The 25,738-nt window shown below is 48.6% G+C and overlaps 1 protein-coding gene across 1 annotated transcript in view; it reads right to left on the bottom strand.

Annotated features, from left to right (window-relative positions):
- The window catches only part of TRMT61B (tRNA methyltransferase 61B), a 356,558-nt gene that overhangs the window by 304,003 nt on the left and 26,817 nt on the right, over positions 1-25,738 (bottom strand). The window contains exon 2 of the mRNA XM_069608720.1: positions 16,723-16,825. Within this exon, the coding sequence (XP_069464821.1) occupies positions 16,723-16,825 (103 nt within the window). The remainder of the gene's footprint in view (positions 1-16,722; positions 16,826-25,738) is intronic.

Raw genomic sequence — 25,738 nt, 5'->3', positions numbered from 1 at the left:
GAGTCTCAACTCCTCCCTAGCACGCCTAGCCTCCAAAATGTAGTCCTCCCTACCATTAGTGGACAACTGCGCATGCTTCTCCAGAACACCCATCTTGTCCCTCAGACCTCCCTCAATGAGGGTTTGTTCTCTCTTCTTGCAAACCCACTCCCTGATCAGCATCCCTCGCCACGTGGCCTTTGCTGCATCCCACACGGTGCCTTTTCGGATCTCCCCAGTGTCATTAAGTTCAAAGGATTCTGCGATACCCTCCTCCATCTCTCCCCTGAAAACTGGGTCCTCCCACAGACTCATTGCACCTCCACTTAGAGCTCCTCTGACAAAGGTGACTCCAGCCAATATCAACTGACACCATGTCATGATCTGACAAGCTAATAGGGTGGATTGCCGATCCCGCTGCCGAATCCCATAGGTCTCTTGAAATGTATATGTAATCTATTCTCATTAAGGTTCTATGTGGGGCAGAAGAGAAGTTGAATCCCCTGTCCCGTGGACATAGGTGCCGCAATACGTCCCACATCCCATATAGCTCCATGGCCGTGCTAAGTTCTCTTGCCCGTCTGATTCTGGGGCTCATGTTCCCCGGGATGCCTGGACTGTCTGTCCAAGCTGACGTCGCTCCAGACGTTGAAATCTCCAGCCAGTATGAGACGTCCCATTTCTTCGTTTATTACCTTTCCCCAGGGTTCTCTGCAGGAACCTCTGTTGACTTGGATTGGGGGCATACAAAGTGGCAAATGTAAACGTGATTTTTTTGAATCAATCCTGAGCTCAAGAACACCCTTCCCTCTACGTCAGACCACACCTTAGTGACCTCCATTCAGAGATCCCTACGGACCAGAATTACCCCCCCCCCCCAGCCTTTTTTGTTATCCCCAAACGCCAGCGCTCTCCCTGACCAGGCCACAGGGTAGCCTATGTTCCTCGCCTCAGAAATTTTTAATCTCCTGGAGGAATAGGACACCAATCCCAGATCTTCTGAATTCCCTCGCTACCAGAGACCGTTTGGCCAGAGAGTTGAGCCCTTTCACATTCAGCGTACATACCCTCAAGTGATCCCCCCTAAGACCTCTCACTAAGTCAAAAAAAAAAATGTCTACCACGAGACACTCCCGTCCCTTGCACACCAATTAGACTGAAAGACCATTCAACATTTTTGAACACATTTCTGTAATTTACTTATGATCTCATAATGAATAAAAAATACTGTATAAACAGCACATCTAATTTTCCCAACCAAAATTCTTGGTACAAATTCCCATATATTCAATGCTTCTTATAGTTCGTCTCCCAGTCAGTGGGAGGAGGATATTATGAGATCATAAGTAAATTGAGGAAATGTGTTAAAATGTTGACTGGTCCTTCAGTTTAATTGGTGCGCAAGGGACGGGAGTGTCTTGTGGTAGACACTTTATTTGCATTATATGTTTCTCGGGCCCCATGCCAGGGTCTGTATTCCTCCCCTGCACCTGAAGCAAATATATATTTCTCTTTAATTATTATTCAGCTTTGTTTACAGGGTCTGTATTCCTCCCCTGCACCTGAAGCAAATATATATTTCTCTTTAATTATTATTCAGCTTTGTTTACACAGAGGTGTGCGCATATAGACAAATGTCTCTCACCAAGTTGGCAGCCATACCAGAATTGTGTTTCCTTCGCAATTATCCACTGGATGAGCCAAATCCCCCACATTGCGACATGTCAGAATGTAAGTGTGCCTTTGTCAACGGGTCAAGAAGTTCCAAAATCCCCTCTCCCGCCCATGCCTTTTAAGGGCCCCTGCCCCGCAGCCCCTTAGGCGCCCGGTCCCTCCCAGTTACTTTCACTAGGAGAGGCCCAAACCAACAAAAAACGCGAAAATCCAGGCCCCAGCTCATGTCGCCTCAATCTTAAATGCCCCCACCCGTGCCCCCAACTTCAACCAACATAGCAAACTCCAACTGCTTATGGACACTTCAGTCCCATCTATCCCAACTCTGGTGGCAGAATGCAGAACTCCTGTCCTCCACAACGGCAACTCCCTCCACCCCTCTTACGACAGGCTAACGGGCCCATCCATCCCTTCAACCAGCAACGGCAGACTTAGGACTGCAGCCAGCTATGCATTCAGGACATGCCAGCCGGGGGAGTGTTCAATCTCTGAAATTTCCTTGATCTGGGGATCCGCCTCCTTTTGGGACCCTTGATACACCATGGTCTGTCCACGCTACCTTCTCCTTGTGAGCCAGAGGCCACTTCATGCTTTCCCCTCCCCATCCATCCACCCACCCACCCACCCCTCCTCCCCCAAAGCATCTCTGCCATTGCTCTGTTTATTTCTTCCTGCAGAGCCAATCTGTACTTAAGGCCCTCCAGCTCGAAGTAACTAGAAAATGGAAATCCCCATCTGTATCAAACTCCCTTTTCGTTGAGCCATTTCGTCAAGGGGAGACACATTTTTCTCTTTGCAAGGATGAGGGAGGACAGATCCTGAAAAATTGTAATCCTGGCCGTACCCATCATTATGGGACCTTTGGCCCTTGCCCTTTCCAGTATTTTGAATTTGGGTAGTTGTGGAAACAGGCCAGGACCGATCTTGGGCCTCTCCCAGAGGCCCCAGCCCTGTGGACTCGATTTTCATCTCCTAAATGGAGTCCTCTTCAAAGAGGAGCTTAGTGATGTCACATATGTTCCTCCCAAGTGCCTTTTCAGATTCCCCCTCCGGTATCCCAAAAAAGCATAGGTCATTCCTCCGTTGGCGGTTCTCAAACTCATCCATATTCAGTACAATCTCTGCTTCTCGCCTTTCGATTTCGCACATCCTCACATCCATTTGGGTCTCTAGAGTGTTCTAAGAGGATTGATTGTATTCAACCGGCTGTAGTCTCTCCTCCATCTTGTTGATCCGCCATTAATCTCGTCGCCCTTGCCCCCGATGTCAGCCCTCAAGCTCTGAATCTCCTAAAGAAGTGAGGCAACATAATTCTTGGTCGCCATTGAATTCTCCCCTTCGTTCTCCATCTTCCGTAGGTCATGATGTTCTTTAGGGTCTGTTCTACCTGGGTAGGCACATTTGGCTAGCTTCGTTTTAACCTCCATATTACATTTGATCAGGGAGGAACACTGACAGGGCCCCTCACCTCTTCTGTGCTCCTCACTGTGATGCTGGAAATGCATCGGAGGGACAGGGCCTCCGTGTCCTTGTCCTTGTCCTTGTCCTTGTCTGTTTTTTATCGTGTGTTCTGTCGTGTTTTCCGCACAGGAGTTCATGTGGGACTCCTGGTGGTGCAGCTCTATTTTGGTTTGGTGTACAGACCCGTGGGATACCCTTATGGCACCCATGGGTGTGTATGTTTTTGAGCACCTGTGTGTGGCCCACAGAGCAGCGTATGGGCTGGTGGCAGCTCCATGCTGAATTTGACAGGTGCTCCGAGTATCTTCCATTTTGGGATACCCAGGCCCTAGCATTGGAATCAGTTGATTCCTGATAGGAAACAAGATGGCCCCTGCGGCCTCTTGCTTTCCATTGCCCGTTACCTTGTTTTCCCAAAGCCCTGGGAAGCCCAGACTCTGTCCCTTCCCCTCGACTGCCTGGCTGTTGGGTGGAAGTTCCATATATGGTGGTGTTGTGAAGTCCAGGCCAGAATGGCTGGTGCCTTCCCAGTGACTGTATGTTGTGGGTACACCCTGTGGGTGGGACTTGGGGGAATGGAGTATGTGACCAATATGCACTTCTTGTTGTGGATGTCTAGTTTCTGGTGAGACAGCCCTGCCTGAAACTGGTATGAATGCAGTGTGGAGTGTTGAATGGCTGGGTACTTGTCCCAAGACACATAACTTGTTGTGAGTGTCTGGAGAGAAGTGAATGGCCTGAATGCACTATGCACCTGAATGGCTCCCTGCCTGCATGAATGCCCTTCCGACCGATTAGTTGCCCGAGTGTGACTCAGCAGAATGAATGGGAGATCAACTAGGATATCTGGGGGCCTCTCACTGCTAGAATTCGTGTTCAGAAGCTGAAGAGAAACTGGAGTTGAAACTGAAGCTTACCCTTGAAGCCCTGCTGGAAGAGAAGTCTTGCTGCTGCTCTACTTCATCTGAAATCTGCTGTGTCTTCAAGGACTGACCCAGAGAGGACCTGGTTAGGCGCCCTCTTCCAGAGCTATGAGGGACCATTGTGCACTGCTACTCTTTGCCAGCGCTCCCTGGTAGACAGACCTACGAAAGGCTGCCGACCGGAGACGGGAACCGCCGCGGAATCACAAGGAGAAGTTCCCGGACACTGTTGTCCATCACCGTCGCCGACCGCTGTCAACGACCGGAGCCTCCGTGCTCCCTTTTCCTAAGAAACATTTGATCCAAGGACGCTCTCGCCTGCACCGTCGACCGCTTTGTCCCACCAGAGAAAGTCATGGCTGCTGACGCGCCGAGGAGCATCCGCCGGTGGGTTTTCTGCCACCCGACGACCGTAGAGACGCCGGACAACTCAATGCCCTTGTTGGGCCACAGTTCTTCACAATCGCTTTGCAATACTGAACTATCGTCACTGAGGTGCCCCGCACGCCTCTTCCTTGCAGGACTCCAACGCTCAGTCATTGACGAGCACCGCTAGGAACAAAGCTGCCACCTCACTGTCGTCATTCACCCTCTTCCTCGTAGGATCTCAACGATCCGAGGCTCCTGCCTTAAAGGGAACCGCTCAAGAAGGATTATTCGACGACAAACTCTGCTATTCCAGGTACATTGGGGTGGTAGAAACATTGTAGAAGGAAATAAGACTTATAGAACAATATATGGAGGGGGCTTGTGATCTATCTTTACTTCACAGGTTGCCCAGGTTGGGGGGGGGGGGGAAATCTCCACACAGAACTGTGCTTAACGGTAGAGGCCAGTATTCTGCCAATTGTTCTAACCAACTGCTTTCCTCCTATGTCTATTGTGGGTTACCTTGTATTAAGTGATTTGTGTGACATTTAACCAGAGTATAGTTTAAAAAAAAAAAAAAAAAAAAAAAGGTATTGGTTTTCACAGCACACAAAACATAACCATCACACCCGACTGTTGCAAGTATCCAAACATGCGATAGTTTCATGATACATTTTACAGTCCTCTCCCCTCCCTCCCCTTTAACTCGAGCTTCTCTCATCCCTTCAAATGTATCTAATCGGGGGCTAGTCCCCCTCATTCTCAGTGGCGTCACTTCCGTTGGATTCAAACCAGAGAATAATTGATGCACTTTAATGGAATCTAATAATAATAGTGGTACCACTTAGAACTGTATATATTTGCCATTGTAGATTTACTGAGCACAAAGTGAGTTATTGTGATTATGTACATAACCTTGAACTTAATTATATAAAGACTGTTTTAACTAATACAGTGTGTGGACATTCCTTTGTGGGGGCTTGGGACTACACTGTACTCAGGAACCAGCCTGCATCACCTCCTGAGAAGCTAGGTCTTGATTGCTCGACCAGCGCTACCCTATAGAGAATCTTGGCTGGGGTCCTCTGTGCCTCTCCTCTGCCATATAGAGAGCAGGAGTACAGACACCCCCCTCCAGTCTTTACACTCACTCAGGGAGAAGATTCATCTGGACCCCCACACGTCTACAGGATTCCCCCTCACTGTGGGACCATTCTCCCCGTTTCATGGAAAATAAATATCACTCTCAGCCACCAGATTGGGGGGCTGCAGGTCAGTCCCTCATGGGCAGGGCGGGTACATGCCCGAGACCGGGGGCCCCACGCCTCTCCCCAGGGTACAGATCCTAAGGGGCCACCAGCGTGCCTTGGTGGTTTTAAGGTGGTGCTCCATGTCCAGGTTCTGCACAATGTCTCTTATAGACTCTGCTGGGGCACTCAGTAGCTCGGGGTGGCCTCTGCATGCCGACTCCACCTCCCCCATGCACCAGTCTGTCGTGCAGTGCTTAAAGCCCCTTCCACGCCCCAGGACTAGGAGCCCACACCTCCCGAGCCTAGCCCACAGTGGACTCCAGTCCGCTTTTCACTGCAGCCTTTGGGCTCTTCAACGAATTGACTGGTGGCCCAGCCCCTCCCCGTGGGCCCAGCCCCTCCCCGTGGGCCCAGCACCTCTCCGATCCACCCCCTCCAGGCCTCAGCAATGCCCACAGCTCCTAACTTGCCTTCTGTGTCCTGTTCACCCCACTCACATTCTGATCAGGGTTCCTGGGTCTCCACTAGGTCCTGCGTTGCTCCCAGGCTCCACGAGTCCAACCTCGCGTGTCACGATCGTGGAAGTAGGGCTTGCCCAGTCTTTTAGGTCCTCGTCGGGGGTGGGGGGGGTGCACCAGGCCTCCAGGACCGTGGCGCAGACCCACATGAATGCCTCCCTCCAGGGACGCCGCGCAGTGGAGAAAGGACTTCGCTGTACCGCGGAATGAGCAAGACGGTAGTTCTCAGCTCCACCTCCATCAATTCACTTGGTTTTTGGAGCCTTGTGCTCCTTGTCGGGTCCTCTCTCCACCACCATGCATATTTCCTCGCCCAGGCGGGTCCAAGTGGGGGGAACACTATTGCCGGGGCATGGATGACATAGGAGCTCTAACGGGCAGTCTCCATCCACACGCACCCTGGTGGTCGAATCTATAGAACATATTTTGATCTGCAATTTATCATTTGTTTTATCTTGTGGCACTTTGTGTTGCTAAAATGTATCCGTTTCGTGGTCTGGGCATGTGGACATAGGGAACATGTTCTGCATTTGTAAAAGCTGGCAGTTTGTAATTTCTGTAGTCAATTGGTCATTGGTTCCTTAGTAGGTCTCGAAGGATAGGCTGAGGATTGTTTCGAGTGTTAGTACTTTAGCGAACGAGAATTGTGGCCTGGTTGACAACCATTTCTTGATGTTCTGGTCAATTTCCAAGATGAGCCAATGTTTGTTGATTATCTGTTGTAGTTTGTGGCTATCTTTGTTGTATTACGAATCTGAGCATAGTCTCGGTTTGGCCATCGCTTTGGAAATTAGTAATGAATCCTTGTTAATTGATTTAGTCTTGCCAATTGCTTGTTGTCTTGTCAGGTTAGCGGCTGTCAGTGAAGCGTTTTCTGGGGAGTTCACAGCCTGCTTCATATGCAACTTCGTTGCTGCAGGTCCTTTTGGCACAAATATATTCCCCTCTGGAAATATTATGTATTGTTGATTTCCTGTGGCAGCTGGTAGTGTAACGCTCACCTGATTCCCACGGAGGCGCTGATCCCGGCTGGGCTGCTATAATTGAAAAGCGTAGAGCTCGGACGACTCTCAGGACTGGGCTTCCTCTTATCGAATGTCTGACTTGCAGGGTAAGTTTTCTGCAGGTGGAAGAAAAAGGGTTAAACACCGTTTGATGGGATTCCTTCTCTCACCAAATCGCCAGTTTCTCCCACAGCCTAGCTTTCTACTTGTCTCGGCGAGCTCTCACCTTAGGCGTATAAATGCTGAGCTCTCCATCCTGCGTCTGGTGCAGGGGTGCGTGGATTCCAGTTACGTCACTGGATGAGTTCAGTGTTGAGGCTCAAGTCTTTTGCGGCCTTAGTTGGTGCACTGGTGCTGGGATGCCGAAGAGCGATGCCGCCGTTACTGCACGAGCGGATGCCTGTAAGTATACTGTAGTCTTTAGGCTTTAAAAGATGGGCACCTCAATAATGTCCCTTTTCCTTTGTTTCAGGCCTCGGGATGCTGTGGGCGTAGTTTTCGTTGCCGCTGCACGTGCCGATGCACGTAAGTATAATGTTCGTTGGCCACTTTTAATGGCACCTCAAATAATGTCTTTTTCCTGTTTTTCAGGTGCCGGGATGCTGAGGTTGATGCGGCCGCTACTGCGCGTGCAAAAAAACTGGTAAGTTAAGATGAATGCGACTGCCTTCACCCGAACCCCTTTTAATTATGTCCTTTGCCTTTCAGGTGCAGAGAAGCTGCCGAAGAGAAGTCCGCGGTTAGCTCCGTTGCAATCACGGATGGATCAGGTAAGCGGGCGTGGCTGCGAGCGAGTTGCACTTTTCTAACCTTATGTTTATTCTTTGCAGGTTTTGCCGGTGACTGGATTCCGGGATCTGGTAAGTATTGTTCTGTGTCTTTCTTCATCCACAGGTTGCTGCGCGGAAGCTGAAGATGACTCTGGACCTGGAATGCAGGAGCCGACTCGGTGAGCGTCCTGCTGCTGCTGCAGAATAACGCGAAGCACGTGTTTTCCATCGGGCGTGGTTTAAATAGCAGAGAAGTGCTTCCAGTGTGTGTTCTTCCACCGGTTCCACCCAGGTAAGAAAAGAGTTCCTGATGGCTGGGGACATCAACCAGACTGGATTGTTCTGGGTAAATATGCAGCATGGTCTGCCTCAGGTAAGTCCACCCAAGCATTACTACACCGTTTATCAATATGAGCCCGGCGCCTATGGCGCCGGGACTGAAACCCTTCATGAGCCTGGCGCCAAAGGCGCCAGGACACGGTCCGCAGGGCCCCTGTAGGGGTCTGCTGGGTCCGGAGTAGTGGAAGACGGGTCTGCTTCCGAGGGCGCTGGGCCAGTCCTGGCCCCTCGGGAGTAGCGCACATGACAGGTAGCAAATACAGAGTTCACCTCTGAAGGTTTCCTAAACGTTCTCGTTTGCTGTCCCTCCTTGCTTGCTGTGATCTTGATGTCCAAGAAATCTATGGAATCATAGCTATGGTGTCCTGTTAGTTCAATACCACACTAGTTACTGTTAATATAGTTCATGTAATCTACAAGTTGGTTAGTGGTACCAGACCATATTAGAACATCATCGATGTATCAATGCCATTTGATGGTGTGTGTGTGTGTTGAATTCCGTATTGGTCAGGGCATGAACTTGTTCGTAGTGGTTCATGACCAGGTTAGCAATTGCTGGAGCATAGGTGGGCCCCCATTGCAATTCCTCTTGTTTGTCGAAAGTATTGCTCATTGAACAAGAAGAAGCTATTTGCCAATGAGAATTCTAGTAGTTCCTTTGTCATTTCCAAATGTGCAAAGAATGATGCAGAGGCCTTTGCGTAGGTTAATTCTATAGCTTGTAACGGCAGTGTGCGTGTGATTGATTGATTTGTATAGGGATTTCACATCAAGCGTGGGTAGGAGGTATTCTGGTTTCCATTCGATGTTCAGTAATTTCTGTAAGCAGAGCATTGTATCCGAGGTAGGTCGTGATTTTAGGCACTTCAATGTCCACGATGTTGTTCATTTATTTAGCAATGGGTTCCGTTAACCACCCGATGCCACTCATTATTGGTCTACCCTCTGATATGTCGTTGAATTCTTGGTGCACCTTAGGTAAACAGTAGATCGTTGGCATGACGGAGTGATTCTCTGCCAAGAATCCTAGTTAGTCATCCATTAGTAACCCTCTTATGTGCCATCTGAGGATCATAACCTTAGCATGTGTTTCGTACCAAACTCCCCCCCCCCCCCCCAGGAGAAATGGGACCTTTCTGGCAATCCTTCTCTTTTTGACCGCGGGAGAGGCAAAATACTGCCTGGGCAAGGCCCTATACTTCATACGAAATGTATCCACGGAAAGCATATGTGTCTCCTGGAGCATGGCTATGGCCAGCTCCGCTGTCTGGAGCATCCTCAGCACTGACCTCTTAACCGGGATGAACAAATCCTGCAAGGTGAGGAACCCTAAACAGCTTGGTCCCTGCCATTCCGTCAAGATCAGTATAAACATAACTCTGCCTACATGGCTAGCGTATGCCCCATCTGGCACCTCTAAGCACTCACAATTGGAACAATTCTCGGCCTGAACCCATTCAACCAGGGCCTAATGCCCCAACATCTTAAGTGAGTCAGCGTCACCCGCCGGCTCGCCAGATTGAATAGAAAACTTTAAAATTGGACAGTTCTAAGGGTGCTGTTGAGCAGCAGACTCATGTAGACGTGAGCCTTCGCTGCTCTGGCAGGGCCGCTGAGATCCAGAAGTATACATCTTAATTGCAGTTTTGTGGTTACTCTACAGCACTGAGATTGCATAACGTTTCTTCTCAAATATCCAGCAACACTTGAGAAAAATCTGTGCAGGGGGGTCCCTGTTTCGGCAGACTCCTAAAAGTGCACCAAGGTCACCCGCCACCTTGAAGCTTTGGAGGGGAACGAAGGAGCTTTGACTGAGGAGGGGACAGGAGACTGGCTCTGGCAACAATCCGCAGCACTGAAAGTGGATGGGCCGCTGGAGAGGCAGAGAGCAGACAGGCAGTCTAATACTGGTGGACCAAATTGCTGGTTGTGTCTGCACATCGAGGGCTAGACCAGGCTCCTGAAGCTGCAAGGGCCATTGTCGATATGCATCCCGGGGCCTGCTGTGCGCCCTGTGGGGAAGAAGCAGTGGAACCGAAGGACAATTAAGGACCGGTATGCCGGCGGTGAAAATAAGAATGGGCGGGCCTACCGCACTGTGCCCCAGAGCCCGCTGTGGGCTTCCGGAAACAGAAGAACCAGAATCATCAGGTAATATTATCCCCATATATATGGTCGCCGTAAATAATATCGCCGGGAAAAGGTTGTGGCGATATTATATGGGTGACCATATATATATGGTGACAGGGGCCAAAAGAAAAAAAAAAGTTTGGGGGTTGCGGGGGTGTCCCCCGCATGTTCTATGCAATAAGGTCGCCATTTTTCGGCCATTTTTGCATGGCGAGATTTTTGTGGCGACATTATTACATGGAACCAATCATTATTGGTGGGCCCAGGACCGGGCCGCGAGCGGTGAGGGCAGCGCGGCTCATCGCCCACTGTGGGAGTGTACCAAAATGGGGAGGCCCGGCAGGCTTGTCTGCGGCTGCTGTTGCGGTGGACGCGGACGGTGCGGCACGCCTCATTTAGAGCACGAGGAGAGGGGGTGCCACCGGGGGCGGAGGGGGGGAATTCCGATGCCCCCCTGATGACACCAGAACTGGCGGTGGACATCAGAGAGTGCTCCTGCTGTGGGGGCAATCCTGGCGTGCCTCGCCGGCTGAAATATTGAGGGGCCCTTTAGGTACGAGAGGCCCAGCCCGGGTGACAGCTGAAGGGCTGAGCTGGTTGACAGATCCGGGTTCTCCCACGGAAAGAGGGGCAAGACGGAAAGGGGGAAAGTGGAGCAGCACACGGCAGTATAACTTGAATTGTGGGGGCTGCTGGGGGGAGAGGGTCATGGACCCGTAACACTGACTACAAGCGAAGACTAAGACTCCTTTTATACGTAGCCTGTGGCACAGCCACCCTCTGGCATCCCGAATACCCCGGTGCCTATATTTATATAGCACACTTAACCCTGGGGAATCTGGGCACTTGTACTTAAGAATATGGTTGCAGGTACGAATACATTTAGATGAACATGAAATTGGTTACATCCAGTTACATTCAGACTTGGATCAAAGGAGATTGCATAGGGGCGAATGTTACAACCAGTTACTTTCTGCTTAGTACTCATCTTGTTGTCCTCCGTTGTCCTGCCAAGACTGAGCCCCCACCCAGAGGGACATCCTGGAGGCATATATTACAATGGAGTAGGTGGCGGCTGCTGTATTGCATCTTAGGTCAGAGAAAGCCCCCGGGCCCAACGGGTTCCCCGTCGAGGTCTGGGACAATTAGTGGAGGCAACATAACTGCACATACACAATTTATTCATTAATTCAAGGGCCACCAGCATGTTAACCCCAGACCTCAGGAAAGCCTGCATAATTGTCATTCACAAAGCTGGTAGACCCCCCCAGAGTCCTGTGCCCTTTATAGGCCCATCTCCCTCATTAATAGGGAGGTTAAGATCCTGGCACGAATATTGGCGGAGCGCCGAACTTGAGTCACCGCATGCTTGGTCCACCCGGATCAATGTGGCTTTATGCTCGATAAGTACATGAGGATTAATATCCGTAGGTTGTTCATGACTATATCCCAGGCACATGCTGGAGGAGCCGCTGGCGCTTCTTTCGGTGGACCTGGAAAAGGCCTTTGACTGTGGGAGGTACTGGACCGCATTGGGATTTGGGGAAAGTTTCCTGGCGTGGGTGTGTTTGTTATATTAGTCTCCGACTGCGGAAGTCTGGGTAAATGGGGTGACCTCCCAGGCTTTTCCCCTGCAGCAGGAAACAAGGCAGGAGTGTCCTCTCTCCCCCCCCCCTTTTATTCCCATGGGCTATTGAGCCGCTGGCCATCTGCTTGAGAACTGACCGGACGTGGTCTGGCTTCTGTTGGAGACATGGGGGCGAAGACAAAGTCGCGCTATTTGCGGATGGTCTCCTGATTTACCTTAGTAGTCCGCAGGAGGCCTGTACCCAGGTAACGCGTACCCTGCAGGAGTTCCAAGAGACCAGCGGGTTGAGGGTGAATTGGGATAAGTCCATCATTTTCCTTCTCCAAGGGATGGGGGAATGGTTCTCCCCAGAAATATCCATACCATGTCCTGGCTGAGGTTTTTAAATACTAAGGGGTCAGCCCTGCATTGCTCTAGGCACACTGCAGCGGTGTGGGAGAGGGTATCGGGCTCCCTAACTTGCAGGGTCATCACTGGGCTGGTCAACTGATTGGCTGCACAGGGATTAGTCACTGCTGCACGCTAAGGCTGAAAGGGGATGGATGGCTGGTTCACCTCCCGCCAAGATTCTTTACAGTTGTCAAGAGACGGCTGCTTGCCGCCCATGACAGCACGTTGGGCCGATATGGAGAATTTACCCGCACCATGTTGGCTGTGGGGGTGTGCGGGGGGGTTGGGGGGTTGTTGGGTACAGGCCCATCCTTGTTTAGCCACTTCGGAATAACGCCTTCGTCCCGGAAGAGGGGAATATTGGTAAACTTGGGGTTTGTGAGAGATGCAAGGTGTGCTGTCTGGGAGATGTACTGAGTGAGGGGGCGTTGATCCCTTTCCCGTCGCTGTGTGACAAATTCGGTTTGCCGGAGACCGAGAGATATCACTATCTGCAGGTGTCAATTGCCCCATCGGCCTAGTTCCAATCACTACGCGATGTGACAGCCTACTCCCCGATCGGAGCGCATAGGTATGAAGGTTATTTCTACCCTCATGTCCTTACTGCATTTGCCACAAAAGACTTGATGAGCCTTAAGGCACGGTGGGAGCAGGAGCTCAGCACGCTGGAAACAGAGGACTGAGTGGAGGCCCTACTGTTCCCAAGGGATATTGGTATCTTGGCACGTATAAGACCAATACAACTTAATATAACATAGGGTCTATTATTCTCGTGCTGCCTTATTCAAGTGGGGGCGGGCGGATCACGCTATCTCAGATGTGGGGGGGGCGGAGGGCACCTTTTTCATATTATCTGAGAATGGGCATAGGTGTGCTGCTTTTGGCAGAAATATCTGGATATGGTCCACTCTGTCTTCCGATTGACCATACCTGGGGACTCACGACTATTGCTCTTGAGGGTGTGGGGAGAAACAGGCTTCACCAGATTTGAGAAACTGTGTCCACGGCCGTCTGTATGAAGAAACTAGCTGTGCCAACGCAGTGGAGGGCATAGGATCGGCCAAGACTATCAAAATGGGCGACTGAAATTGACTGCTGTATGACCCTGGATAAGAGAATATATAATGCTAGAGGTTGTCACGGGAAATTAGAGAAGATTTGGAGGAAGTGGGATAGGGCGGATAGGGATGGGGGCGGAGGGGGCTAACCCATGGCTCCCCATTCAAGTTGTTGGCCGCTGCTCCGAGCACAAACCCCCTCTTGAGATAGTATTTTGCCTAAGATACTGTGATCTGGCAACCTTCGCCCAGGCCGCAGCCATCCCCTCCCCCCTTTTCCTGCCTGCTCAGAGGACGAAAGGGCGAATTCATAATGGCCATAGCATCCTGCATCAAACAGATTGTTCCCCGCAACCCCTCCAGCGTGTTGATCACTCTGAATGGGAACCCCAGCTGCATTTTATATTCTTTTTCCTCAGCCATCATGTCAACTCCCAAAGAGTACATCCTTTCGCCAGGGTAGAGAGCGGGGCTAAGGTGATCTTGGAGCCCTTGCATTTAAGGTCCGGGCAGTTGCAGGTGGCATTCATTATGTCCTTCTCTACACTAGACTCGATAAAAGTGAATTCTGGTCGAAATGTTTGGAGGCCAATCGTTCGCTATCTGTGCCGACAAATACACTCCGAGTCCGGTACAATTCCAGCTCCCTCCCAATCAGCCAATGTAGCAGATCCCCAGGTAATACTCCAACATAGGAGACCAAGTTAGAATCTGGGATCTGCATTGGGATCCCCTGTAGCCTGATGTTGTTCCTTCTGGAATGATTCTCCAGGCCCTCCTGCGGCAGCTGTAGACGTTCATTGGCGTATTCAAGCTCCTCCACCCTGCCCGTTAACTGTGACGGGCCATAAGAGTACTGACCGGCCATAAGAATACTCACAGGCCCCGGTCTCAAGTTCGTCAATGTGGTTCTGAGCAGCTCCAACTCGTTTGTCGGCCCTCAACACTTTCTAGGCAAATTCCCCTACCACACCTTGGAGGTTTTCTTTTTGTTGTCAGTGAGCATTTGTCGCAGATCTGCCCTTATGGCCAGGACTGCCGGGTCCCCCCTCCACATCCACCAGGCTAACCGCATGTACCTGTGCTTCTGTCAGCACCTTGCGGGACATGGCCCCTCTCTTGGTTATGCGTGCGAAAACATCTCTCCCTTTACCAAACATAGCTGGGAAGACCCCAATAGGTGGCAGTCAGTCCGAAGGAGGCTTCCTGACTTCAGTCCAACTAAAAACCAAGTTAACCCTTATAGGTTCCACCACTCCGAGCCCCTCAAGATCCAGGGCCTGCCAAGGAACAGCAAAGATCCCCAAAACGTCCTCTTGCCACGCAAATTCAAGGCCTCCGCCCAGTTCCGGACCCGAGGAGAAGTCTGCAGGTGCAGGTCCAAGTATGGTAGTGCGCCAAGTTTAGACCCAGGTATAGTGGGTGTCCTCTTCCCCGATTCCTTCCTCTTTATAAGTCACGTCGATTCTGCAAAGGAACCCACCTGCCACCGAGCCTCCCTCTGATCCTGCGCTCACGGTGCCACCACAGGTACCAACCGCCAAAGGATGGCCTCCTTCCCCATTGTGGAGTTATGCCGTCCCTATGTCTCACGGCTCATCGGGACACGGGATGTGGACTCAATGGAGGCTCTGGAACGCGACTACCGGCAGCCGGCGCAGTGGGTGGCCTAGTGTGAGAGAGCAGACCGCTCCTCCGATGCAGGCGAGGAACAGCTAATGCCAGGAAAGTCTCTGGGAAGCAGCGCACTGTGGTCCTTCGCACCACTCCATGTGAATAACCACCATCTTGGGAAGAGGACCAACTCACAAACGTTGCTGTCCACTGGAATTCGGCACCTCCCTCACATCCCTGGCAGTCAGGCAGCAACTCTGCTCACTATCGGACAAAAGTCCTTGTGTCCCTGGCATCAGACATGCCCAGAACCACCATTGGCTCACAGGGCCATCTGCAGCTGTAACCTCCCCGGTGCTCAGCCACGCACCTAGTTTAAGGCCTTTTAAAAGTGACTCTAGGATCCGCAAAAGTAGGCATTCTGTCTAAACAACGATACATAAAGTGAAGTGCTGGTTTGTTTGAAGAGAATCAAGTAATTGTTGGCAGGTTGTTTATGAGCCACTTGTCTGGCCAATTGTTTGTATTATAGTAAAAATGTGCATGTTAATTTCCAAGCTTTCATTCTACTAGGATCCAAGAGCACAATAACTGCATGGATAGAGCAGCTTTAGAGGTTTACATTCCACATCAAACCATCTGTACAGAAATAGATAAGAGGCGGAAGACTTTGCTACATTACCGAGGTCCACAAGTATTCCTCCTTCCAAGTTATTGACCCAGACACTTATATAGGTTAACATTGATGGCACATCGAAACTCCGATCCGATTTATCACAAACAGCTTGAAGAAAACCCTTGGTTTGGCTACAAACTCTGCAACCATGTTCGTCATAGTATCTTGGGACAAGAATCACTTACAACTTGCTTTGTGAACAAGAATTATTTGAAGCAGGAACCTGCTATATATATTCTTCTCATCTTGAAATGAATGTATTAATTGTTCGTAAGATACCATGGTATAATGACTAAAATACGATCAACCAAAAAGCACAAGTAGGGTGAAGAATTTGGTCTACAAGTGTGTAGACATTTACTACTTCCAATGCTTCAGCAACACATACTGTGGGCATTTATTTCATTAGACAGAGTACGTAAAGTGGGGTCTTGACAACAACCAAAAACACAGAATCTGTCATTTCCTTTCTTTCATAGCGCTCAAGGAAAGAGATCAAGATCTGAAATGTGTTTGTGTTAAGGTCAGAGTAAGGGAACTTGGTTAAGGCATCTACACCTCTGGTCCAGGACTCTGAATGCTCTGTAATGGAAAGGGAAAAACAGCAAGGTCGACAGTGCTTGTTGCTATGCCAATACTAACACGCTGCAAGTGGCAGTCCAGAAAGTGAACAACTTAACTTGGGGAAAAATAATACTTAAATGCTTGTTCCAACTAACCCAAACAGATGATGTGGACCGATGGAGCTGCGCATGCAACAGGCTAGGTTATTGCAGTACAGTGTTCCCATTCAGTCATTGACCATTCCTCTGTCTCTAATCAAGGCCGCCAATAACTTTACATTATACATTTGTTCAGACGATTAAGAAAATCAATCTTAACATAATTTGTCCCAATATTTAACATAATAGGAGTATGTAAACACAGCCATCCAGCTGATTTGGAATTCACTTCAAGGCTTAAACATTAAGCAACTTACCAGCCCTTGATAGAAACAGGCTCATTCCACCAGACCCTGATCCAGCTTCCAATAAAGTATCCCCTGGACTGACATCCATCATGGACAGCATTGCATGGCTATCCTGCATCATAAAAAGGAGGGATTTGTAATACATACATGGCTATTTGATCAGTTTAGGCCATAATAACCAGGATCGCCTACAAGCATGCGTCATACGGTCAGTAAGCTGACCTTGTCACATGGAGATAAAAAGCCCCATCAGCCTTAAGTGGGAGGCCAACCAGGGTGGAAGGCAGAAGGAAAGTGCTTGCCAAGTTTTATCTTTCGAAGCATCACTACAAAACAATCAACCACGGGACAGCAACCCATCAGTGACCCACAGCTATCCAAGTCACAGAACCAACAGGGAGGGAGAGCACCAGCTAAAGAGAACCAAAGATCTTACCTGGCTTTCCCCAGGTGCCGCGCACCACTCCACAGCCCCGGCTAGTCTAGCAACCGAACCGCTGCTCTTACCTAGACCACCAGGGCCTTGTAACAGAGGGGAGATCGATCAGTGAACCCGCTCTTATATTAGAGATGCCGGCACCACATCCACAGGGATGAATTTGGACACTTTGCATTGTGAGCTGCCACTGTTACAGCAAGGCAGCCCTGCATGGAGAAAAGTGTAAGGGTATAACCTGTATTTGTAAGTTACAATGCTTATAACCGTTCCTGGTGGAGAAGAAGGGCCTGATTGATCAGGGCCAGTAATCCAAAAGGAGAACAACGGGAGGAGGATGAGAAGCATAACAGAAAGCAGGAAAGTGTTGGTTGTTGGGTGAGATCAGAGGAGTAGCAAGAGGTGGCAGACAAAGAGACCAGAAGGAGGAAGGAGGGTGAATTGAAGCATGGAGGGGATTTGTGGAAAAGGTGAGGTATGGGTTGGTGAGAGCAAATGGTAGGTGTGCTTGCAATGTCATTGACGGGGAGTGTAGGGAGGGCGTGGAAAGTGGTAGTGACTGGAAAGGGGGTGTAGCTTTAGTAGTAGTGTGGAAGAAGGAGTATTTGTGTGGAGTAAGGAATAATTACATCGAAGAGTAGAGGCAGGAGAGGGTGAGGCAGGACAGGGAGAGATGGTGGGTAGAGCAGGAGGAGACAAGGGAAAGTGACAGAGGGAGGATCATCAGGACGTGAGAGGAAGAATTCAGAGTGGGGCTTGAGCATCTGTAAAAGGCACAACCCTACAATTCCTTTAGAACTAACCTCATTGAGTGAGAAATTGCAAAGGGAAAAACAGACGGCCGTAGCACCTTCCTGTGAAACCCCCCAAACCCTTGAGCCTTCCCTGTGAGACGGAGTGTTTCTTGAGCTTTCTGTGGCATGTGATATCATTGTGGCATTCTATAGATCACGATGCAAAGGTCACCCACTTCCATCCAGAATGTCAAGGGCAGTACAACTGGCCAATACGGCCAGAGTACCCACAAAAGGTAATGCACAGAGCAGTGGGGCATGGTCTATTCAGGGAGAAATGAGTCACAATTCCACCCAAAGGCAAGGCCATGGTCCAGATTGAGATACTGCAAGGGACCTTTGGAAGAATTGCCACAAAGTCTGGGTTGGCCCATAAGCATTCCCTTGATATTGGAGACAGAGTTATTGACAGTGATTACTGCAGTGAAATTAGGTTAATCCTGTTTAACCTTGGGAATACATCTTATGTTATACAACCTAGCCAAGCCATCATGTAATTGGTGTGCAAGAGAATACTTATACCGGAGATCGAAAAGGTAGTAATGCGGGTCACCACTGATAAAGCGCAGCCTATGTTCCGCAAAATGACAAAAGTGGAAGAAGAGAGCCCAGTCGCGAGAAATTCTAGGTCCTGCCTCCATAAATAGGCCAAAGGATGGATCCGCTTCTAGAGTAAGCTTGTAATAACTTGGTATAAGAAGCTGAGGGGCAAACCTCGAAGGCACCACACTTTATAAACAAATGGGATCTTTTATAACAAGTCCAAGTAAATACTAAGGGTGAAGGTAGCAACTGCCACCAACTGTTGGCATCAAAGCAATTCTGGAGGACGGTTGGAGTTGGCCACCTCTATCCTCACAGCGGGGCATCTTGGGTTGGAGAAGACCCACTTTTTTTTTTCTAAGTCGATTCTATAGATCGGAGGATATGCTGAAATCAAACAGTTCTTCACCAGCTGTCAGATCTACCAAATGACATCTCTGGATGATGTACCCAGGCCCCACTACAACCTCTACCAGTTACAGAAACCCCTTCTTCAGGATCAGCATGGACATACTGAAATCAGTACATTTTAGTAATTGTCAACTATGCAACCCAGTATCCAAAAGCTTTTCCTCAGAGACGTAACATCAAAAGCCATCCCCAAGGTCCTCATACCCTATGCCACTCAATTGAGCTTTCCAGTTGAAATGCTCACTGCCCTGCTATGTCAATCAAAAATGATGGGCAACACAAAGATGCCGATTAACATAAAGAGAATCCGACCACAATATTCCATCCACAGACCGATGGCCTAGTGGGGCAATTCAACCAAACTCTAAAGTGCATCCTTGTAGAGGCTGGTTGATGGATGGAATTAGGACAACTATTCCTTGGGCCATTTCTCTATATTCAGAAAACACCTCAAACATCTATGGAATTGGCGCCATTCAAGTTGGTCTACGCCGGAAGCCCCCACAATCTGCTGGATATCATGCAACAGGATTGGAGAGAACCAGACAGCCAACAGAGCATCAACCATCTAATCATGAAAAATAAATATGCATGAATATATGAAGGTGCTACACAGACTGGTCTAGTAAGATCGTGCTGGTCCCCCTTTTCCACCTCCCCTGCCTCGTCGCGCCTTAAAACACTTGTAAAATATATCAAACTAATTTGCAAGAAGCCCAGGCTTGACAGGAGAAAACTTACAAGGATGCAAGATTATGCACTTTCCACATGGGGACAAGGTTATGTCCCCACGTGGAAAGTGCTTAATCCCTACCCTCCAAAACAAACTACTAGCCAGATAGCACAGCTCCTAGGTTATCCCTGAAGTGGTATCCCATCTCACCTACAAAGTCCAACAAGCCGATTGCTTACATGAACTAGCAGTGAAGTTTTTTGCCAAACTAAAAGCATGGGGAAAAAAGTCTCAGCTTCTGTTGCTGTATGTCAATAACACCGGAGAGACACCCCTGCCAATCAATGTTCATGGGGATCATCATACCTGTGAGTATTTGGACAACCAGCCACCACAACTCATTCAGTTGATTGAAGAGTACCCAGACGTATTTCCCCAAAACCTGGACACATGAAGGGAATAGTACAAAAATATCCAGCCATCTCAGGGAAGATGGTATGCCTCAAACATTACAGGCTACCCGAGTCCAGAAAACAAATAATCAGAGAGGAACTGAAGAAAATTCTAGACCTCTGGATAGTTTAGAAGTCTTACATTGAGTGGTCTTCGCCAACAGTTCTGGTGCCGAAGCATGACAATGCTTGGTGATTTTGCATTGATACCAGTGCCTCAACGAAATCTCCTGGTTCAATGCATAGCCAATGCCTCAAATAGGCAAGTTGGTCGAGACCTTTGGGAGAGCAAAGTTTATTTGTACGTTAGACGTGACAAAGGAACACTGCCAGGTACCCCTGAAGGAAGAAGCAAAGCACAAGACCACATTCTCCACTTGTAAGGACCCGTTTCAATTCCCGGTATTGCCGTTGGGTCTTCACAACATTCCAGGAAACTAATGGGCCATGTTGTGGCTAAATACCGCCACGAGAGTTCTGGCTAAATGCCACCCAGAGAGCTCTTTGGGGCTTATCTCAATGGCATGGTCACCTACAGTGCCACGTGGAAGGACCATAAAACATGTAAAGACCGTCTGTAATCGGTCACTGAAGGCCCATGTAACAGCCAACCCAGCAAAATGTCAACCGGCCCGATCCAGCGTAAAGTAACTAGGATTTCAAGTAACAAACAGGCAAGTTGAACTTCAGTAAATCAAAGTTGAAGCAGTAAAGAACGCTCCTAGGCCTATTTAAAAAAAACAAAAAGGGATGTTCAATCTTTTCTTGGCCTTTTAGACTACTATCAGATGTGCACACCAAATATCACAGAAAAAAATCACCCTACTATCAAGTGGAACACAGGAACCCAAATGGACTTCGGTCAACAGAAGGAGGCCCTCAACGGAAGACCAGCGTTAATCATGCCCAACTGTGCCAAGCAGTTTATCCTTCAAACACATGCTTGCTTATTTATTGGTCTTGGGGCTATACTGTTGCAGGTACAGGAGGGAGTGGAGAAACCTATGTTCATCAGTAGGAAACCATTTCCCTGACGGAACTATCCAGTTGGAATGTTTAACCATCAAAATTGGATAATATATATAATTAGTCTTTGGTGCTATCTAACAGGCTGACCGTTTAAGCTTGGTGCGGACCACCCCCCCCCCTTTAGTCTGGATGGCAAGGAACAGGACACTAACCCCCTTATCCGGAGATGGTTCTTGGCACTGCAACAGGGGTCTGCAACCTTTAGCTTGCCAGATGTTTTGGACTACAATTCCCAGGATCTCTCCCCATTGAATATGCTAGTTGGGGCTGATGGGAGTTGTAGTCCAAAACACCTGGAGATCCAAACGTTGCAGACCCCTGCCCTACAACGATACTTCTTTAGAGTTGAACACTGGGCAGGGGCCAAGGAGGCAAATGTAGATTTTCAATCCAGTTATCAGTCAACTAGCGACCAGGACGACTTAGAAGAAGGGTGGGGGTGTGTGACAAGGTCAGGAACCGGGCCTTTTCCTGAGGGGAGGGGATAGGAAGCCCTCTCAACCTGGGGTAGGCGACCTACCAGGGTGGAAGCCAGAGCTAATTTTACCCCAGAAGAGGATGGTGGCAGTTGAGAAGCCCCCCCCCCCCATTTCCAGTCCCGTCCCCAAGTGCCTGTTTGTATATGTGCAGTACCAACGTGCATCCCTCCATACCACTTTAAGAATGTGCTGACCAAATCCTCCCCTTCTTTTCTAGAGCCACAAGTGAGGAAGAAACAGTACAAAAGAATCACCCACAGGACAGCAATCCATCAGCGCCGCAAGCAAGCTGCCTACAGCTATCTGAGCCAACATTGAGAGAGAGAGAGAGAGAGAGAGAGAGAGAGAGAGAGAGAGAGAGAGAGAGAGTCAACAAAAGAAAAACTGGAGATCCAATGTGGCTTCCCCAGGTACCGCTCCTCAGCACCGATGCACGTAGCAGCCAACGCGCTGCTGCCTACCTAGACTGCCATGGACTTGTAATAGAGGGGATCGCTCAGCGAATCTGCACCTGTGTTGATCCCCCCCCCACACCCTGCACGCAATGACACTTTGTATTGCGGGCCGCCACTGTTACAGCACAAGTGCTTCAAGGAAAGAAAACAGGCAGGGCTTAACCAGGCCACTGGCCGGATTGGTCACACATAGTAATCAATGGATAAGAAGGGGGAGGATATGAGGGCCTCTCCAAGTGGTACATCTCTAAGTGCCTACAGGCACCGCACTAGAGATGTACCCATTTTGGTGATCAAAATTTACCCTGGCCCACCTGCCCCACCTGAATTACGACGCAACAGACACCCTAATCCAAGCCTTGATAAAGACCTGCTGTTGGTCGAAACACGTGTCGGCATCTATGGTGATTTAAATCAACTAAAAATAAAAATCCACTATGGCATCAGAAATAAACGTGTGGATTATTCACCATATTATCTTGAACAGTGAATGACCACAAATATGTATAATCATGTTTGCAAGCACCATTTAGGTAGGAACCCAGCAAAAACCTACCTATTACAGTAAGAAAGGAATCTAAAGGAAGAGCCATGCCCTTGAGAGTGTGAATACTTGTAAAGGTGCAAAAGAGCCTGGGAGGAGAGTATACCAGGTGATCTGCGAGTCTAGAACCCGCACCCAAATTGTAACAGGGAAACGAGAATCCCACATGCCCTAACGATTTTGATCGCTCTTGAATGTAGACAGAAACCTGGGGAAGGGAGTCATTTCCCCGCCCCCCCACCCCTCCCTGAGAACTGTGAACTCACCAAGAGGAGAGTCATCATCTTGGGGTTAAAAGGGACCTGGATTATTCTTTGTTGGAACTTTCCATTTTGTTAAAAGGAACCCGGTGGAAGGGAGCCATTCCCTGGAACTGTGAACATTGTCCACTTGGAACTTTTTGGTTAGATGTACCCTTTTGTGTTGGATCTGAACATGTGTTCGCTTTGGAAGCCAGAGACAATCTCCTTCACAATTTACATTTAGTTTTAGAGTGCGAGGGCCAGAATAGGATTTCGGACACAGGGCATACATTTCAAGTTGGACATCTTGGCAAAGGACAGACCCATTCATTTTTGTTGAGATAGAAAGATACCTCGTAGATTAGGGATAGTGAGGCATTTTCTAACCCCTTTATCATTTAATAAAAGTGTGTGACCACAATTATAAGCACTCTGTGCCCGTGTCTTATTCCTGGCTACTCACAAAGGCCATTAGCGATTCACAGACATGTCAGGATGTGGACTGTGGCCAACAGTCGGGTGCAAGTTGGACATTTCCATATTCTTTTATTTCACCAAAATTATGAAATGCACATCTTGCCCTAGGACTATGGTTTTTTTTTCCTACCTAACCAAAATTACTAATGTTGCTCGTCAAAATTCCAAAACCAAATATGTCCTCCATCCAACAACCTAATCCTATGTAGCCCTACCACTTGGAACTAATTACTAAACAAGGCAGCTTCCCTTTAGCCAGCTTGCTAGACTTGATTTCAAAGCTTCCAAGATAGTATGAAGTCTCACCACATGAACACTGTGTCCAGAACTTGCCACTTCCAACTAAAGACCTTCTACAGACCCTCTGGAAAATCTTCCCTCCTACCCATTCAGAGTCTCTGTAATCATTGCCATCATCCTCTCGTGCTTAAACTATGCCAACTCCCTCTATCAAGGCGCCCCAGCGTATCAGCTCAGGAAACTCCAATGAATCCAAAACTCTACAGCCAAACTCCCCCTTGCCCACTCAGAGAGCACATCACCCCAGCCCTTCGAGTACCACACTGGCTTCCTATCAGCTGACGGTGTCTTTTAAGCCATGTACATCACACAGTGCTCCGTCCATAATACGGATCTGCGTGATATTTCCGTCGCAGAAAAGTCTTTGATGGAAAAGTTTGCATGGGAAATGTACGCACTACAAATATTCGTACATTTCCCATGCAAACATACAATAGAAAACCACCCACAACACACCCCCACCACACTACTTACCTTTCCTTCCTTCGCGCTGTGTCCCTGCAGCGCCGGTTCCATTTCACTTCCGTAATCGGGAACTGGCGCTGCAGGGTCCTTTTGTTTTGGGCAGCTGCAGGAGATTCCCCCACAACCCCCGCTCACTATACTGTATAACTCCCGTAAATTACACATCCGCTGCAATGAAGCCTACCTCTCCATCGGAAAGGCCCTTAAAACATGGCTATTCCCTGCGGCAACCTTCTCTCTCTCCTCACGGCACTATACGCCCGTCACACTTCATTTTTCAATATCCTCTGGTACCACAGCGTTTAGCCCCTTCCTCAACTGTTCCTTTTTACTCTCAGGATATACATTTAAGAGCCAGACAGAGGCAGCTGTGAATAAGCCCCCAGGTGTTATGCATTGAGGGGCCCAGGTAGCGTTACTAGTGCCATCAAAGGCTTCCTTTTTTAAGAGAAGTGATTTGAGAGTCAATTTATCAGAGGGAAGAACTTGTTTTGTGGGTATGGATGCGTCAGGATTTACACAGTGAGGTGCATCAGATTGTATCTTACGACAGTGTGAGAGCAAAACCCAGCTCATGCAATTTAATGATATTTGCCACTAATAAATCCACTGTCAAAACCGAAAAAAACTAAAGCCCAGTTAGAACTGCTTCCCACTCCAGGAAGTTCAATACATGAGATATCAGACAATGTTATGGTTAGGAAGCCGTTTTGAAAATGAGAGTAAAAAGGAACAGTTGAGGAAGGGGCTAAACGCTGTGGTATTCAGTTCTTCAAGTATAATCCACTTTCCCACTTGCTTAGTCCTGGGTGTTTGCTGAACTCCGTTAGTGTTTAGTAAAGTGGTAGGCTTATATTCATGATTTTTTAAACAGCCTTTGCATCTGGTTTCAAGTAATCAATATCCTTCGGAACAGTGGGATTGTTAAACCAGAAACAGTCCGGATTAAGACAGCAACAAGAGGACACAGAAGGTTGATCAGCGAGTGGCTTATTTTGTAAAGATCAGTTAACAGGGCGCTGTGAAAATATATTTGCTTTAGTAAAAATAGGAGCAATTTACAGGCCATTAAGAAGAATCTGACGCAGGGATCCATCAGGGAGGATGGCGGTTATCAATTTTCTTTTTTCCCTGGTCCGGGAGTATTTTTGCGATAGGCAGATCAAGCCAAGATATCTTTGATCCTTTGGAGAGGATGGTACTTTTTAAACCAAATTTCACACTTTATGTAGCTTTTGTATTCGGTACCATCTGAATTTCTTTGGCTATGTGGGCAGTTCTAGGTGGTATAAATACCTCCTCAAAATCCCAAGGATCCATACAATTGGCATTTTCCAATGAGCGTATAAAAGGACAAGGTGCAAAAGAAGCTATGACAGAAGCCGAAACAGAGCGAACAAGTAAAGGATTCCTGGATGTTTTAGGATTCAATACTTTTTATTCGCCTAAGACACGCCCATTAGAAATAGGTTTAAAAAGGAGGCCACTTTTAGCAAAAAAACAATGTCTCGTAATGACACCTTGTTCCTTTGCAATGGAGGCTAAAAGTACTGCAATAGAAGCAACCTTAGCCAGAAGGGAATTAACAGCCTCCTTAGAACACTTGTCATTAGTTAAAGAGTCAGCTTCATCAGCTGGTATTTTCATCACCAGTATCAGAGGGCATAGCAGATATATAGGAATTGTCCAAGGCAGAAGCAAGAGCAGCGAGGTCAGGAGAATAGG

This window comes from Ambystoma mexicanum, chromosome 4q (assembly GCF_040938575.1).
Source record: "Ambystoma mexicanum isolate Mex_15411 chromosome 4q, UKY_AmexF1_1, whole genome shotgun sequence".
Classification (NCBI taxonomy): Eukaryota; Metazoa; Chordata; class Amphibia; order Caudata; family Ambystomatidae; genus Ambystoma; species Ambystoma mexicanum.
This window is presented reverse-complemented; position numbering and strand designations above follow the sequence as displayed.